General features: G+C 39.4%; 2 protein-coding genes across 9 annotated transcripts in view; one reads left to right on the top strand and one right to left on the bottom strand.

Moving 5' to 3' along the window:
* The window catches only part of PNPLA4 (patatin like phospholipase domain containing 4), a 113143-nt gene that overhangs the window by 25669 nt on the left and 69886 nt on the right, over positions 1-17588 (top strand). The gene's annotated exons all lie outside the window — the stretch shown is intronic.
* Positions 6494-8179, bottom strand: LOC110148074 (eukaryotic initiation factor 4A-II). The gene has a single exon (XM_020909962.2). The coding sequence runs from the start codon at positions 8146-8148 to the stop codon at positions 6925-6927; it is 1224 nt and encodes a 407-aa protein (XP_020765621.2). The 5' UTR covers positions 8149-8179; the 3' UTR covers positions 6494-6924.

The following is a 17588-nucleotide window of genomic DNA, read 5'->3' on the forward strand; positions in this document are numbered from 1 at the left end:
TCCACACCCTCTCCAGCATTTATTGTTCGCAGATTTTTTTTTATATTGAGCTGCATGAGCTGTTTGTGTATTTTAGAGATTAATGCCTTGTCAGTTGCTTCATTTGCAAATATTTTCTCCCATTATAAGGATCGTTTTTTTGTCTTATCTATGAATTTGTTTGCTGTGCAAAAGCTTTTGAGTATAACTGGGTCCTATTAGCTTATTTTTGTTTATTTTCTGTCTTCTAGGAGGTGGGTCAGAAAGATCTTAATGTGATTTATGTCAAATCGTGATCTGCCTGTATTTTCTTTTAAGAGTTTTATAGTGTCCAGCCTTAAATATATGTCTTTGATCGATTTTGAGTTTATTTTTCTGTTTGACGTTAGGAAGTGTTCTAATCTTTTTCTTTTGCATGGGGCTGTCCAGTTTTCCCACTATCACTGACTGAACAGACTGTCTTTTCTCCATTATATGTTCTTGCCTCCTTTGTCATAAATTCAGTTCAGTTCAGTCACTCAGTCATGTCCGACTCTTTGCACCCCTGTGGACCGCAGCACACCAGGCCTCCCTGTCCATCACCAACTCCTGGAGTTCACCCAAACCTATGTCCATTGAGTCGGTGATGCCATCCAACCATCTCATCCTCTGTCATCCCTTTCTCCTCCTGCCCCCAATCGTTTCCCAGTATCAGGGTCTTTTCCAATGAGTCAGCTCTTTGCATCAGGTGCCCAAAGTATTGGAGTTTCAGCTTCAACATCAGTGAACACCCAGGACTGATCTCCTTTAGGATGGACTGGTTGGATCTCCTTGCAGTCCAAGGAACTCTCAAAAGTCTTTTCCAACACCACAGTTCAAAAGCATCAATTCAAGGATCAATCCAAGAAGAAGATATAACAGTTATAAATATATATACACCCAACATAGGAGCACCGCAATATGTAAGGCAAACACTGAGTATGAAAGAGGAAATTAATAGTAACACAATAATAGTAGGAGACTTTAATACCCCACTCACAACTATGGATAGGTCAACTAAACAGAAAATGAACAAGGAAACACAAACTTTAAAGGACACAATGGACCAGCTAGACCTAATTTATATCTATAGGACGTTTCACCCCAAAACAATCAACTTCACCTTTTTTTCAAGCACACACGGAACCTTCTCCAGAATAGATCACATCCTGGGCCATAAATCTAGTCTTGGTAAATTAAAAAACACTGAAATCATTCCAGTCATCTTTTCTGACCACAGTGCAGTAAGATTAGATCTCAATTACAGGAAAAAAATTATTAAAAATTCAAACATATGGAGGCTAAACAACACGCTTCTGAATAACCAACAAATCATAGAATAAATCAAAAAAGAAATCAAAATATGCATAGAAATGAATGAAAATGAAAACACAACAACCCAAAACCTATGGGACACTGTAAAAGCAGTGCTAAGGGGAAGATTCATAGCATTACAGGCCTACCTCAAGAAACAAGAAAAAAGTCAAATAAATAACCTAACTCTACACCTAAAGCAACTAGAGAAGGAAGAAATGAAGAACCCCAGGGTTAGTAGAAGGAAAGAAATCTTAAAAACTAGGGCAGAAATAAATGCAAAAGAAACTAAAGAGACCATAGCAAAAATCAACAAAGCTAAAAGCTGGTTTTTTGAAAAAATAAACAAAATTGACAAACCATTAGCAAGACTCATTAAGAAACGAAGGGAGAAGAACCAAATTAACAAAATTAGAAACGAAAATGGAGAGATCACAACAGACCACACTGAAATACAAAGGATCATAAGAGACTACTACCAGCAGCTCTATGCCAATAAAATGGACAACTTGGAAGAAATGGACAAGTTCTTAGAGAAGTATAACTTTCCAAAACTGAACCAGGAAGAGATAGAAGATCTTAACAAACCCATCACAAGCAAGGAAATCGAAACTGTAATCAGAAATCTTCCAGCAAACAAAAGCCCAGGACCAGATGGCTTCACAGCTGAATTCTACCAAAAATTTAGGGAAGAGCTAACACCTATCTTACTCAAACTCTTCCAGAAAATTGCAGAAGAAGGTAAACTTCCAAACTCATTCTATGAGGCCACCATCACCCTAATTCCAAAACCAGACAAAGATGCCACAAAAAAAGAAAATTACAGGCCAATATCACTGATGAACATAGATGCAAAAATCCTTAACAAAATTCTAGCAAACAGAATCCAACAACATATTAAAAAAAATCATACACCATGACCAAGTGGGCTTTATCTCAGGAATGCAAGGATTCTTTAATATCCGCAAATCAATCAATGTAATACACCACATTAACAAATTGAAAGATAAAAACCATATGATTATCTCAATAGATGCAGAAAAAGCCTTTGACAAAATTCAACATCCATTTATGATTAAAACTCTCCAGAAAGCAGGAATAGAAGGAACATACCTCAACATAATAAAAGCTATATATGACAAACCCACAGCAAGCATCACCCTCAATCGTGAAAAATTGAAAGCATTTCCCCTGAAATCAGGAACAAGACAAGGGTGCCCACTCTTACCACTACTATTCAACATAGTTTTGGAAGTGTTGGCCACAGCACTCAGGGCAGAAAAAGAAGTAAAAGGAATCCAGATAGGAAAAGAAGAAGTGAAACTCTCTCTGTTTGCAGATGACATGATCCTCTACATAGAAAACCCTAAAGACTCTGCCAGAAAATTAGTAGAGTTAATCAACGAATAGAGTAAAGTTGCAGGATATAAAATTAACACGCAGAAATCTCTTGCATTCCTATACACTAACAATGAGAAAACAGAAAGAGAAATTAAGGAAACAATACTATTCACCATTGCAACAAAAAGAATAAAATACTTAGGAGTATATCTACCTAAAGAAACAAAAGACCTATACATAGAAAACTACAAAACACTGATGAAAGAAATCAAAGAGGACACAACAGATGGAGAAATATACCGTGTTCATGGATTGGAAGAATCAATATTGTCAAAATGGCTATATTACCCAAAGCAATCTATAGATTCAATGCAATCCCTATCAAACTACCAATGGTATTTTTCACAGAACTAGAACAAATAATTTCACAATTTGTATGGAAATACAAAAAACCTCGAATAGCCAAAGTAACCTTGAGAAAGAAGAATGGAACTGGAGGAATCAACCTGCCTGACTTCAGACTATACTACAAAGCCACAGTCATCAAGACAGTATGGTACTGGCACAAAGACAGAAATATAGATCAATGGAACAGAATAGAAAGCCCAGAGATAAATCCACGAACCTATGGTCACCTTATCTTCGACAAAGGAGGCAAGGATATACAATGGAAAAAAGACAACCTCTTTAACAAGTGGTGCTGGGAAAACTGGTCAACCACCTGTAAAAGAATGAAACTAGAACACTTTCTAACACCATACACAAAAATAAACTCAAAATGGATTAAAGATCTAAATGTAAGACCAGAAACTATAAAACTCCTAGAGGAGAACATAGGCAAAACACTCTCTGACATAAATCACAGCAGGATCCTCTATGACCCACATCCCAGAATTTTAGAAACAAAAGCAAAAATAAACAAATGGGACCTAATGAAACTTAAAAGCTTTTGCACAACAAAGGAAACTATAAGCAAGGTGAAAAGACAGCCCTCAGATTGGGAGAAAATAATAGCAAATGAAGCAACAGACAAAGGATTAATCTCAAAAATATACAAGCAACTCCTCCAGCTCAACTCCAGAAAAATAAATGACCCAATCAAAAAATGGGCCAAAGAACTAAACAGACATTTCTCCAAGGAAGACATACAGATGGCAAAAAAACACATGAAAAGATGCTCAACATCACTCATTATCAGAGAAATGCAAGTCAAAACCACAATGAGGTACTATTACAGGCCAGTCAGGATGGCTGCTATCCAAAAGTCTACAAGCAATAAATGCTGGAGAGGGTGTGGAGAAAAGTGGACCCTCTTACACTGTTGGTGGGAATGCAAATTAGTACAGCCACTATGGAAAACAGTGTGGAGATTTCTTAAAAAGCTGGAAATAGAACTGCCATATGACCCAGCAATCCCACTTTTGGGCATACACACCAAGGAAACCAGATCTGAAAGAGACACGTGCACCCCAATGTTCATCACAGCACTGTTTATAATAGCCAGGACATGGAAGCAACCCAGATGCCCATCAGCAGACGAATGGATGAGGAAGCTGTGGTACATATACACCATGGAATATTACTCAGCCATTAAAAAGAATTCATTTGAATCAGTTCTGAGATGGATGAAACTGGAGCCCATTATACAGAGCGAAGTAAGCCAGAAAGATAAAGACCATTACAGTATACTAACACATATATATGGACTTTAGAAAGATGGTAACGATAACCCTATATGCAAAACAGAAAAAGAGACTCAGATGTATAGAACAGACTTGTGGACTCTGGGAGAAGGCGAGGATGGGATGTTTCAAGAGAACAGCATCGAAACATGTATATTATCTAGGGTGAAACAGATCACCAGCCCAGGTGGGATGCGTGAGACAAGTGCTCGGGCCTGGTGCACTGGGAAGACCCAGAGGGATTGGGTGGAGAGGGAGGTGGGAGGGGGGACCGGGATGGGGAATACATGTAAATCCATGGCTAATTCATTTCAATGTATGACAAAAACCACTGCAATGATGTAATTAGCCTCCAACTAATAAAAATAAATGGAAAAAAAACCAAAAGCATCAATTCTTTGGTGCTCAGCTTTTTTATAGTCCAACTCTCACATCCATACATGACCACTGGAAAAACCATAGCCTTGGCTAGACGGTGGCAAAGTAATGTCTCTGCTTTTTAGCATGCTATCTAGGTTGATCATGACTTTCCTTCCAAGGAGTAAGCATCTTTTAATTTCATGGCTGCAGTCACCATCTGCAGTGATTTTGGAGCCCAGAAAAATAAAGTCAGCCACCGTTGCCACTGTTTCCCCGTCTATTTGTCGTAGATTAGGTGACCATAGATGTGTGGGTTTATCTCTGGCTTTCTACCGTGTAGCATTGATCTGTTTTTGTACCAGTACCATGCTGTCTGGATTACTGTAGCTTTGGAGTATGAGGTTCGGGAACCTGATTCCCCCAGGTCTCTGTTTTTCTTTCTCAAGATTGCTTTCGCTATTTGGAGTCTTTTTTTTTCCCCCCATCTCACCCTCTCCTCCCCTCTCCCCATGTCCATAAGTCAGTTCTCTATGTCTGTTTCTCCACTGTTACCCTGTGAATAAATTCTTCAGTACCATTTTTCTAGATTCCGTATATATCCATTAGAATACAGTCTTTATCTTTCTCTTTCTGACACACTTCACTCTTGTCCATCGACAGATGAATGGATAAAGAAGTTGTGGTACGTATACACAATGGAATATTACTCAGCCATAAAAAGGAATGCGTTTGAGTCCGTTGTAATGAGGTGGATGAACCTAGAACCTATTTGGAGTCTTTTGTGTTTCCATACAAACTGTAAACGTTTTTGCTCTAATTCTCTGAAAAAAATGCTATTGGTCTTCTGACAGGGATTGCCCTGAATCTGTGGATTGCTTTGGGTAATATAGTCAGTTTCACAGTGTTGATGCTTCCACGCCTAGAACACGGTATGCCTCTCCATCTGTTTGTATCATCCATGATTTCTTCCTTCGGTGTATTCAGCTTTCTGAGTCCAGGTCTTTTGTCTCCTGAGGTAGATTTTCCTAGATATTCTTTTTGTTGTGATGGTAAATGGAATTCTTTCCTTAATTCCTCTTTCTGATATTTGGTTATTAGCGTGTAGGGATGCAAGAGGCGTCTGTGTATTAATTTGGTATCCGGCAGCTTTACCACACTCATTGATGAGTTCTAGTAGTTTTCTCATGGCCTCTGAGGTTTTTCTATATATACGATCATGTCATCTGCAAACAGTGACATGATACTTATTTCTTTTCCAATCTGGATCCCTTTTATTTCTTTTTCTTCTCTGATTGCTCTGGCCAGGACTTCCAAAACTATGTTGAATTAATAGTGGTAACAGTGGGCACCATTAGCTTCTTCCTGATCTTAGAGGAGATGCTTTCAGCTTTTCAGCATTGAGAATGGTGTTTGCTGTGGGTTTGTGGTATATGGCCTTTATTATGTTGAGATAGGTCTCCTCTGTGCCCACTTTCTGGAGCTTTTTTTTTTAATCATAAATTGGTGTTGAATTTTGTGAGAAGCTTTTTCTGCATCCATTGAGATGATCATACACATTTTATTCTTCAGTCTGTTAATATTCTTTTTTTTTTTAAAAGTGAGTATACAATTTATTTAACATTCAAACTTCATTAAGACATGTGCAATATGGCAATTTTACTGAGGGTTTAACCCTACCTAGGATGATTGCTTGCTGGGGCTTAGCAACAGGGTCCAGTTCACACTTAGCACTAATTAAATACTTTATTGAATAAATATAATACCAAACAAAATGCATTCAAATGCTAAAAAAAAAAAAATCAATTTTAAAGGCCTTTCTATTCAGGCTAATGACAAACACAATAAAGGCAGATACGCTAGTTTAACATAATTGGCTGATTTTATACAGCACTTATATCTTTTAGTCCACAAGTATATTATTAAATGATAGAGAACATCTAATACAACCATTTCTACAGAACTAGGAAATAAATTTCTAAGAAAGAAAGATTTTACAGACCCCATCTTTTATACCCACCCCAACAGTCTAACTCTAAAGAGGATAAAGCCAATGACTTTCCTCACAAGAGCTCACGACTAATGTCGCTTTGCTATCAAAATCTGTATTTCTGATCCGTTATGAGCATTGAGACAAGATTCAAATATTCCCAAAGAAAGAAGCACAATGCAGGTTGTGATCACCTATTCAGCAACAGCGAGCTCTGCATTCAAAACTATCTCATCCCAGGAATTAAATAAGGTCGGCCACATTCATTGGCATTTCCTCCACTGTAGTATTGTAGAAAGTCTCAATGTCACGAAGAATCCTCTTGTCTTCTTCAGTAACAAAGTTTATAGCCACACCTTTCCTCCCAAATCGACCCCCTCTGCCAATTCTGTGAATATAGTTTTCACGATTGGTAGGTAGATCATAGTTTATAACCAATGACACTTGTTGCACATCAATTCCACGAGCCAACAAGTCAGTAGTGATCAAAACATGGCTTGACCCTGATCGAAATTCCCTCATAATAACATCTCTTTCTTTCTGGTCCATGTCACCATGCAGGGCAGAAACTGTGAAGTCCCTGGCATGCATTTTCTCTGTGAGCCAGTTCACCTTGCGCCTTGTATTGAGAAAAATGACAGCCTGTGTAATTGTCAGTGTCTCGTACAAGTCACAAAGTGTATCCAACTTCCATTCCTCTCTTTCAACATTAATATAAAACTGTTTGATTCCTTCAAGGGTCAATTCTTCCTTTTTCACCAAAATTTGAATTGGATCTCTCGTGAATTTTTTGGTCACTTCCAACACATCTGTTGGCATTGTGGCAGAAAGCAACACCACCTGAATACTAGTATTTAATTTTTGGAAAATCTCATAGATTTGATCCTTAAACCCTCGGCTCAGCATTTCATCTGCTTCATCCAAAACGAACATTTTGATCCATTTTGGAGAGAGATATCTTCTGTTTAACATATCAAACACTCTCCCTGGTGTTCCAACAACAATATGTGATGCTTCAGCCTGCAGTTTTTGCATTTCATTTCGAACATTTGTTCCACCAATGCAGGCATGACAAGTTGCTCCCATATAATCTCCAAGTGCCAGAATTACCTTTTGGATCTGTTGAGCCAGTTCTCTGGTGGGGGCCAATACTAGTGCTTGGGTCTCCTTGAACTCAATCTCCAACTGTTGCAGGATGGAAATAGCAAATGTGGCTGTCTTGCCAGTACCTGACTGAGCTTGAGCAATCACATCATACCCTTTAATACATGGAATAATAGCTCTCTGCTGAATAGCTGATGGCTTCTCAAAACCATAAGCATAGATGCCCCGAAGAAGAGACTCCTTTAAGTTCATATCATCAAAGTTATCAACAATCTCATTCCAGTTGCTCTCGATGACACCATCGGGGTCCATTCCCTCTGGGCCGCCATGTTCTCTGTTATAATCCGCGGAGCCACCAGACATGATCCGAAGAACCACTCAGTGCCGGATTGAAAAAAAAAAAGCCAGTCTGTTAATATTCTATATCACATTGGTTGACTCGAATATGCTGAAGAGTCCTTGTATACATGGGAAAGATCCTGCTTGATCCTGGTGTTTGATCCTTTTACTGTGTTGTTGGATTTTAGTGTTTTGTTGAGGACCTTTGCATCTATGTTCATCAGTGATGTTGACCTGTTATTGTCTTTTTTTGTGTAGTATCTTTGGTTTCAGTATCAGGGTGATGGCCTCATGAAATGAGTTTGGGGGTATTCCTTCCTCTGCAATTTTTTGGAAAGGTTTGAGAAGGATAGATATTAGTTCTTGTCTAAATGTTTGATTTAATTCGCTCATGAAGCCATCTGGTCCTGGACTTTTGTTTTATTGGAAGATTTTTCAATCACAGTTTCAATTTCATTCCTTTTGATTGGTCTGTTCATATTCCCTGTGTCTTCCTGGTTCAGTCTTGAAAGATTGTACTTTTCTAAGAATTTGTCAGTTTCTTCCAGATTGTCCATTTTATCGGCATATGGTTGCTTGTAGTAGTCTCTTATGATCCTTTGTATTTCTGCATTGTTGTAACTCTTCTTTTCCATTTGTAACTTTATTGATTTGGGTCCTGTGCCTTTTTTTTTTTTTTTTGAGAAGTCTGGCTAAAGGTTTATCAATTTTCTTTATCTTCTCAATGAACCAGCCTGTAGTTTTATTGACCTTTGCTATTGTTTTCCTCATTTCTATTTTATTTATTTAATCTTTATGATTCCTTGCCTTCTCCTAAGTTTGATTCTTGTTGTTGTTCCTTCTTTAGTTGCTTTAGGTGTAAAGTTAGGTTGTTCTCTATTTTTCTTGTTTCTTGAGGTTGGATAGTATTGCTACAGACTTGGAGAAGGCAATGGCACCCCACTGCAGTACTCTTGCCTGGAGAATCCCACGGACGGAGGAGCCTGGTGGGCTGCAGTCCATGGGGTCGCTAAGAGTCGGATACGACTGAGCAGCTTCACTTTCAGTTTTCACTTTCATGCACTGGAGAAGGCAATGGCACCCCACTCCAGTACTCTTGCCTGGAGAATCCCACGGACGGAGGAGCCTGGTAGGCTGCGGTCTATGGGGTCGCTAAGAGTCGGACACGACTGAGCAGCTTCACTTTCAGTTTTCACTTTCATGCACTGGAGAAGGAAATGGCAACCCACTCCAGTGTTCTTGCCTGGAGAATCCCACGGACGGGGGAGCCAGGCGGGCTGCCGTCTATGGGGTCGCACAGAGTCAGACACGACTGAAGCGACTTAGGCGCAGCAGCAGCAGCAGCCACAGACTTGCTTCTAGGACTGGTTTTGCTGCATCCCGTAGGTTTTGGATCATCTTGCTTTTTGTTGTCACGTATTCCCGGATACTTTTTGATTTCCTCTTTGATTTCTTCACCGATCCATGGGTTATTCATTTAGTGGCATATTCTTTCGCCTCCACGTGTTTGTCTTCTTTACACTTTTTTTTCCCCTGTAATTAATTTCTGATCTCATACCATTGGTATCAGAAGAGATGCTTGATACGATTTCAATTTCAGATCACACCTTGGGTCACAAATCAAGCCTCGGCAACACACTTCTTTAATAACGTCCTCTTGGAGAAGGAAATGGCAACCCACTCCAGTGTTCTTGCCTGAAGAATCCCATGGACAGAGGAGCCCGGTGGGCTACAGAGTCGGACATGACTGAGCAACTGAACTGAGTGAACTCCCGCCTGCTCTCTGCTGTCCACGCTGCCCGAAGTCACTTCTGCCAGCTTCCTTCTGCATCCTGCAAAACATGTTTGTGCTATAAAATTTCACCATCCTGTCTGAACCTGCTCTTCCATAGCCTGCACACCAGCGCACACAATGATAACCAGACACAGCGTCTACTTAATGCACACCAGAGATAAGCGTTTTACGGTCAAACACAGTGGCTGTTTATCTGTGTGTGTGCTGAGTCGCTCAGTCATGTCTGACTCTGCAACCCCATGAACCGTAGCCCACCAGGCTCCTCTGTCCATGGGATTTCCCAGGCAGGAATACTGGAGAGCATTGCCGTGCCCTCCTCCAGGGGATCTTCCCGACCCAGGACTCGAAACCTGCGACTCTCTAAGTCTCCTGCATTGGCAGGCAGGTTCTTGACCACGAGTGCCCCCATTTACTTAAATATTATTTGACTCCTCTGTGTCTTTGTTGCAGCACGCAGGATCTTTTAATTACAGCATGGGAACTCTTAGCAGGGGTTTGTGGGATCTAGGTCCCAACCAGGGACTGAAACCATGATGGCCCGTGCATTAGGAGCTTGGAGTCTCAGCCACTGGGCCACCAGGGAAGTCCCAGACACAGTAGCTATGTAACACGCACTACAGATATATATTTTGCATTACCATACACTGTGTAGCACCTACTCAAAATCAGGCACATATTCATGGATGAGTAATGCTGTTTATTTTATAGACATGTGATATGTATGAATTCATTTTTAAATGTGTACATGAAAAGCGTTTTAATAGCTGTCATTGGTTCACTCACTTTGAAGAGCCTGCAGAAGGCCTATGCTCAGTGAGCAGATGGTCTCAAAACCAGGGAATCGATTTGTACAAATCTCTTGGCTAATGTGTTTGGGGATCTGTCGGTATTTGGACCTTGTGAGGCCTCATGATTTTCTTCCTCTGAGCTTTCCTGGCCATCCCAGCCCTTTTCTGTGCTTCTCATAGGCTTCCTGGCCAAACCAGTGTGCCCTGGGATGATTGTCTAGAAGGGGCAGTTGAGAAAAGTGAGGCTGAGTCACTGGATGAGGTCATGCAGAGGCAGAGACGGAGAACCTCTAAGTGGTCTGTCTTGTCCAAGTTGAGCTCTCTTTATTAGCCACGTGCACAAGCATTATTGGCAGGCATAGGCTCCCACGCTGTTGGCTAAAACGCTCTCCGTGACCACTCAGAAACATCGTATACACTGATTTTTTCTTTTTTTCTCTAAAGCAGCGTCAACAAAGCTCACAGAAAGCTGTTTTAAATATTCATTTGTCTGCCCAGTCTTGGTTGTGTCACGCAGGATCTCTTAGTTGAGGCACGTGGGGTCTAGTTCCCTCACCAGGGATTGAACCAGCGCCCCCTGCTTTGGGAGCAAGGAGTCTGAGACACTAGCCCACCTGGGAAATCTCAAAGCCGGTTTTTTCTCCCCCCTATTCCGTATACTGCCTCTCAGAGGTAGCAGATCCTCAGTTACCAAGGAGCACCATTTTTTGTTGTCATTTAAAAATGTGAGAAGTGCCCCGCTTGACATAACAATTTTAAAGTAAGCTAAGTAGCATTTTTCCGTTAGAGCAGTAAAAATCAACACTTATTTCTACCTATAAATTTTCAACACAGATGCTAGCCAAATCAACTTGATATGACGGTTATGAACTTTAATTTGATGATCTGAAATGTGATGATTTTACTTCAAGTTATTGCTTGATAATATATAATCATGACAGAAATGGCTAAATGGCGGGAAAAAATATATGTATATGCAAAGCACTCAGGTGTCTTTCGAGATTATATATGATCATGAAAAGGGGATTTGGGATCCAGGAGTCATCAGCATTGCTGATGGGATGGGTAAATTAAGAGGTGCTGCCGGAGAAGGTGGATGTAGCTACAGTAAGGAGGGAAGGAAAGGGAGGATGGAAAGAAGGTTAGAGAACAGAGACCCAGAAGGCCAGTGTTGAATTGGCCAGAAGGCCCACTTGGGTTTTCTGTAATCTGGGGGATCCTCAGTGATCTTTCTGGACACCCCAATATCCTGTCAGACTGTGCTGAGCATGCCCCGCGTTTAAATAGTGATAGCTGTTTTATGAATTAGGTGCAGGTGATGGTGGCTCCTCCTTACCCCCAACGTACAAATGTCCTCTTCTTCTTCCTCAGTAACAGAACTTCAGTTCTCGTGTGGACCTGCTGCCGTGCAGCTGAAAGGGCACGTTCACCAGTGTTCCTTGCTGCCAGCTGTGGCCATGCCCTTAAGTGCTGGCAGAGAGAGGCAGGCCACGTTACTGTGGGGCTTACAGGAAGGGAGGTTGTGAATGTTGTTTCCTCCCTGCTGCCTGGAACTTAGACGTGATGACCAGAGCTCTGGCAGCTATTGTGGATCATGAGGTCACAGGTCGCTCCATAAACAGAGACACATAATGAGTTGGGGAGACTTGGGGCCTGCATGACTGGAGGAGGGGGACCTCACCAATGGACCTTCTATGTTGCTTTCCTGGGGAAAGAAGTAAGACTTCTGTTGATATTGCTTTCTGTCGGATGCATCAGAGTCCACGCCCATGTGCTGTAGGGAATATTACCACTGCATTCGTTACAGATGAGGACATAGAAATGCAGAAACATGCATTCTCTTCACGGAACACATGTAGCTGAGTCAGGGGGCACTGTTCCCAGGAAGACCTGTAATGTTGGCGCCAGTCACAGGCCTGTTGCTCTACTCAGACTTGTTCATTCCTTAAAATGTGCAAATCTATATATATAAAGAAATCTATATATAAAGAAATCTATACATAAAGAAATCTATATATATAAAGAAATCTATATATTTATGTATGTAAAGAAATCCATATGTATTTATATGTATATTTATATATATAAAGAACTTTATATATTTATGTATATTAAGAAATAGATGTTTATATATATTAAGAAATAGATATTTGTATAAATAAATGCATATATTAAGAAATATATATTTATATATTTATATATATCAAGAAATATATATTTATATATATTAAGAAATATTTATATATAAGTAAATATATATTTATACATATAAAGAACTGTGTATATTTATATATATTAAGAAATGCATGTTTATATATATTGAGAAATAGAAATTTATATATACTAAGAAATATATATTTATATACATTAAGAAATAGATATTTATATATGTTAAGAAATAGATATATTAAAGAATAGATATGTTTATATTTATATATATTAAGAAATATTTATATTTATATATATTAAGAAATAGATATATTTATATAAAGAAATAGATATTTATATATACTAAGAAATATATATTTATATACATTAAGAAAGATATTTATATATATTAATAGGTATATTAAAAATAGATAGATTTATATTTATATATATTAAGAAATATGTATATTTATATTTATATATAAAGATTTATATTTATATATATTAAGAAATAGATATATTTATATTTATGTATTAAGAAATAGATATTTACATATATTAAGAAATAGGTATATTAAGAAATATATATATTTATATATATTAAGAAATAGATATTTATATATATTATGAAATAGGTACATTAAGAAATATATATTTATATATGTTAAGAAATATGTTTTTATATTTATATATAAAGAAATATATATTTATATAGAACTATATATTTATATATATTAAGAAATAGATATTTATATAATTAAGTAGATGTTTTTATATATTAAGAAATAGATATTAATATTTATATATAGTAAGAAACATATATTTATATTTATATATAGTAAGAATACATATATTTATATTTATATATAGTAAGAAATATATATTTATATTTATATATAGTGAGAATACATATATTTATATTTATATATAGTAAGAATACATATATTTATATTTATATATAGTGAGAAATATATATTTATATATAGTGAGAATACATATATTTATATTTATATATAGTGAGAATACATATATTTATATTTATATATAGTGAGAATACATATATTTATATTTATATAGTAAGAAATATATATTTATATTTACATATAGTGAGAATACATATATCTCTATTTATATAGTAAGAAATATATATTTATATTTATATATAGTAAGAATACATATATCTATATTTATATATAGTAAGATACATATATTTATATTTATATATAGTAAGATACATATATTTATATTTATATATAGCAAGAAATATGTATATTATAGATCCATATTTGACGCTGGGAGGCGAGGCAGGCCCCTCTGATGGTGGCCTCTGAGCACAGTAGCAGTGTCACAGTGGCTTGTTTCTCCGTGTGTTTTTAGAAACCGTTCACTGACTCACCTTGTTTCCGGTTGCACGGAGCCTTTGTTGCCGCGCTCAGGCTTCCTCTCGTTGCAGTAAGCCGAGGCCACTCTCCAGGTCTCCAGCGGCTTGTCTTCTTCCGGAGCGCAGACTCTAGGGCGTGCGGGCTTCGGTAGTTGTGGTTCAAGGGCTTCGGTAGTTGTGGCTCCCAGGCTTAGTTGCCCCATGGCATGTGGGATCTTCCTGGACCGGGGACCGAACCTGCGTCCCCTGCATTGGCAGGCGCATTCTTAATCCCTGGACCACCGTGGCTTCCCTTGGTTGTCTAATAAAGCCTAGGAAGAGGGGACCCCACGTACACGCTGACGGGCAGGGTGCTTCTTGGGGTGCTTGCTTGTGTCTGCAGCCGCATGCTGGCCATTGGCCGCTTGCTAAGGACTCAGTCGGGAAGACCCCCGGAGCAGGGAATGGCACCCCACGCCAGTATTCGTGGGCTTACCTGGGGGCTCAGACACTAAAGAATCCTCCTGCACTGCGGGAGACAAGGGTTCGATCCCTGGGTCGGGAAGATCCCCTGGAGGAGGGCATGGCGACCCACTCCAGTATTCTTCCCTGGAGAATCTCCATGGACAGAGGAGCCTGACGGGCTACAGTCCGTGGGGTCTCATAGAGTCGGAGATGCCTGAGCACACAGACATCTGTCTCGTACCCATCTAAAAAAAGTCTGAGCACGCATTCGTGGCCTGAGGCAAGTGGAGACTGCCATAGTTGTCTCAGACATGAGGAGCAAGGGGTGAGTGCACGGGGTTGCAAAGAGTCAAGCGCAACTCAGCAATTGAACAATGAAAAACACAGACTCAATCAGCACCTCCCCGTCTCGCAGGTGCAGATGGTGTCCAGGCCAGGCCACTGTCTCAAATCTCCCCGTTTTCAGGGAAGTGTGAACTATGTCTTAAATGCAGTGCTTTGCTGTGGACCTGAGCCTTGTCCTGATGACGTAAAACTCTGTGTCTTGCTTTCTCCCACCCTGGGTTTTGACGTTTTCTGTGGAGGTCAGGTTTTGATCTGATTGGCCTCGGTGATTTTTCTGAAGCGATGGGGGTTGCAGCAGGGGTCAGAAGGTGCTGAGCATCGGTCAGCTTGGGGCAGATCCGAGGGAGGCCCAGGCGTGGCTTGTGTGGTCCAGGCCTCGGGAGGGCGTCCTCAACACTCTGCTCATGTCCACCGTGCTGCCCACTCTTGTCCACGTCTGGGGTGAGTTAGCCGTTGAACCTACTGGGTTTTACTCACACTTATTTGTGGACCCAATACTTTTATTTTAAAAAGTTGTTTTTCATTAATCATTTAGAAGTTTTCTACTTTCATAAGACTGAACATTAATTTCAGAAAACTAAGATCATGGTGTTCAGTCCCATCACTTCATGGCAAATAGATGGGGATACAGTGGAAACAGTGGAAGACTTTATTTTTGGGGGCTCCAAAATCACTGCAGATGGTGACTGCAGCCACGAAATTAAAAGACACTTGCTCCTTGGAAGAAAAGCTATGACCAACCTATACAGCATATTAAAAAGCAGAGATGTTACTTTGCCAACAAAGGTCTGTCTAGTTAAGGCTATGGTTTTTCCAGTTCTCATGTATGGATGTGAGAATTGGACTATAAAGAAAGCTGAGTGCCGAAGAATGGATGGTTTTGAACTGTGGTGTTGGCGAAGACTCTTGAGAGTCCCTTGGACTGCAAGGAGATCCACCCAGTCAGTCCTAAAGGAAATCAGTCCTGAATATTCATTGGAAGGACTCATGCTAAAGCTGAAGCGTCAATACTTTGGCCACCTTATGTGAAGAGCTGACTCATTTGAAAAGACCCTGATGCTGGGAAAGATTGAGGGCAGGAGGAGAAGGGGACAACAGAGGATGAGACGGTTGGATGGCATCACCGACATGACAGACATGAGTTTGAGTAAACTCCAGAAGTTGGTGATGGACAGGGAGGCCTGGCGTGCATGGGGTCACAAAGAGTCGGACACGACTGAGCGACTGAATTGAACTGAACTGAAGACTGATTTAAAGGGCAGCAAGTAACAGTACGATTCCTTCCTAAAGTGTCTACTGGTTGTTTGAAGTGGTATGCTGTCTTGGAAAACTACTTGGTTTTCCTATTTTTTTAAAAAAGTTGTATCTTTCTCTGACTTTATCTTGCCAAACTGTTTTTCTTACCGGAATATAATTGCTTTACAATCTCGTGTTAGCTTCTTGTTGTTGAGTCACTGACTCTTGTCCAACTCTTTGTGACCTCATGGACTAGATTCCACGTATATTTTTCTAGATTCCACATAGATGTGTTAATGTGTAATACCTGTGTTTCCTCTTTCTGACTTACTGTTTCTAGAAAATAGTTTTTTTCCTAGATTCCACATATACCTTTCTAGATTTCACATAGATATGTTAATGTGCAATACCTGTGTTCCCTCTTTCTAGATCCCACATATACTTTTCTAGACTCCACCTATATGTGTTACTATACGATACTTGTGTTTCCTCTTTCTGACTTACTTCACTCTGTATGACAGACTAGGTCTATCCACGTCTCTACAAATGACCCCATTTTAGCACCTCCTACTTATAGCATATCAGTTCAGTTCAGTTCAGTCGCTCAATCATGTGCAACTCATTGGTACTCCATGGACTGTAGTAGATACTCATTAACAATTGAAAAAATGGATATAAATGGAAAGTAATCTTATTGCTTTTATCAGTGAATTTCCCTTCACTGATTTAATAAGCTGTGGGAATGTGCACGAAACATTTTCACAGGTTCTGGTCATCCCTGTGGAACAAGAATAAGGATTTTCAACAGGGACTCTTATCTAATCCGTGTTTGTTTTCCACTAGAGCCACCTGCGAACCCATTTTGAGAGAGAGCATTAGTATTGCCAAGTGACTATTTTATTGCTTTTTTTTAATGTATTTATTTTTTAATTGAAGGATAATTGCTTTACAGAATTTTGTTTTTTTCTGTCAAACATCAACATGAATCAGCCATAGGTACACATATGTCCCCTCCCTGTTATTTTTTTTTTAAAAGAAAAAATTATTTATCTGGCTTTACCAGGTCTTAGTCGGGCATATGGGATGTATCTCTGTTGCTGCATGTGGTGGGGATCTGTTAGTTCTGGCATGCAAACTCTTTCTTGTCTGACCAGGGATGAAACTGGGGTCCCCTGCTTTGGGAGCACAGAATCTCAGCCACTGGACCACCAGGGAAGTCTCTCTTCTGCTATTTTAATCTCTGGAACTGATACGTGGAGATCACAAGAGGAGCTATAGGTTTTTATTTGTTGTTTTTTGTTTTGCTTTTGTTTTTGGTTTGATTTAG

Source organism: Odocoileus virginianus, chromosome Y, assembly GCF_023699985.2.
Source record: "Odocoileus virginianus isolate 20LAN1187 ecotype Illinois chromosome Y, Ovbor_1.2, whole genome shotgun sequence".
NCBI classification, from domain to species: Eukaryota; Metazoa; Chordata; class Mammalia; order Artiodactyla; family Cervidae; genus Odocoileus; species Odocoileus virginianus.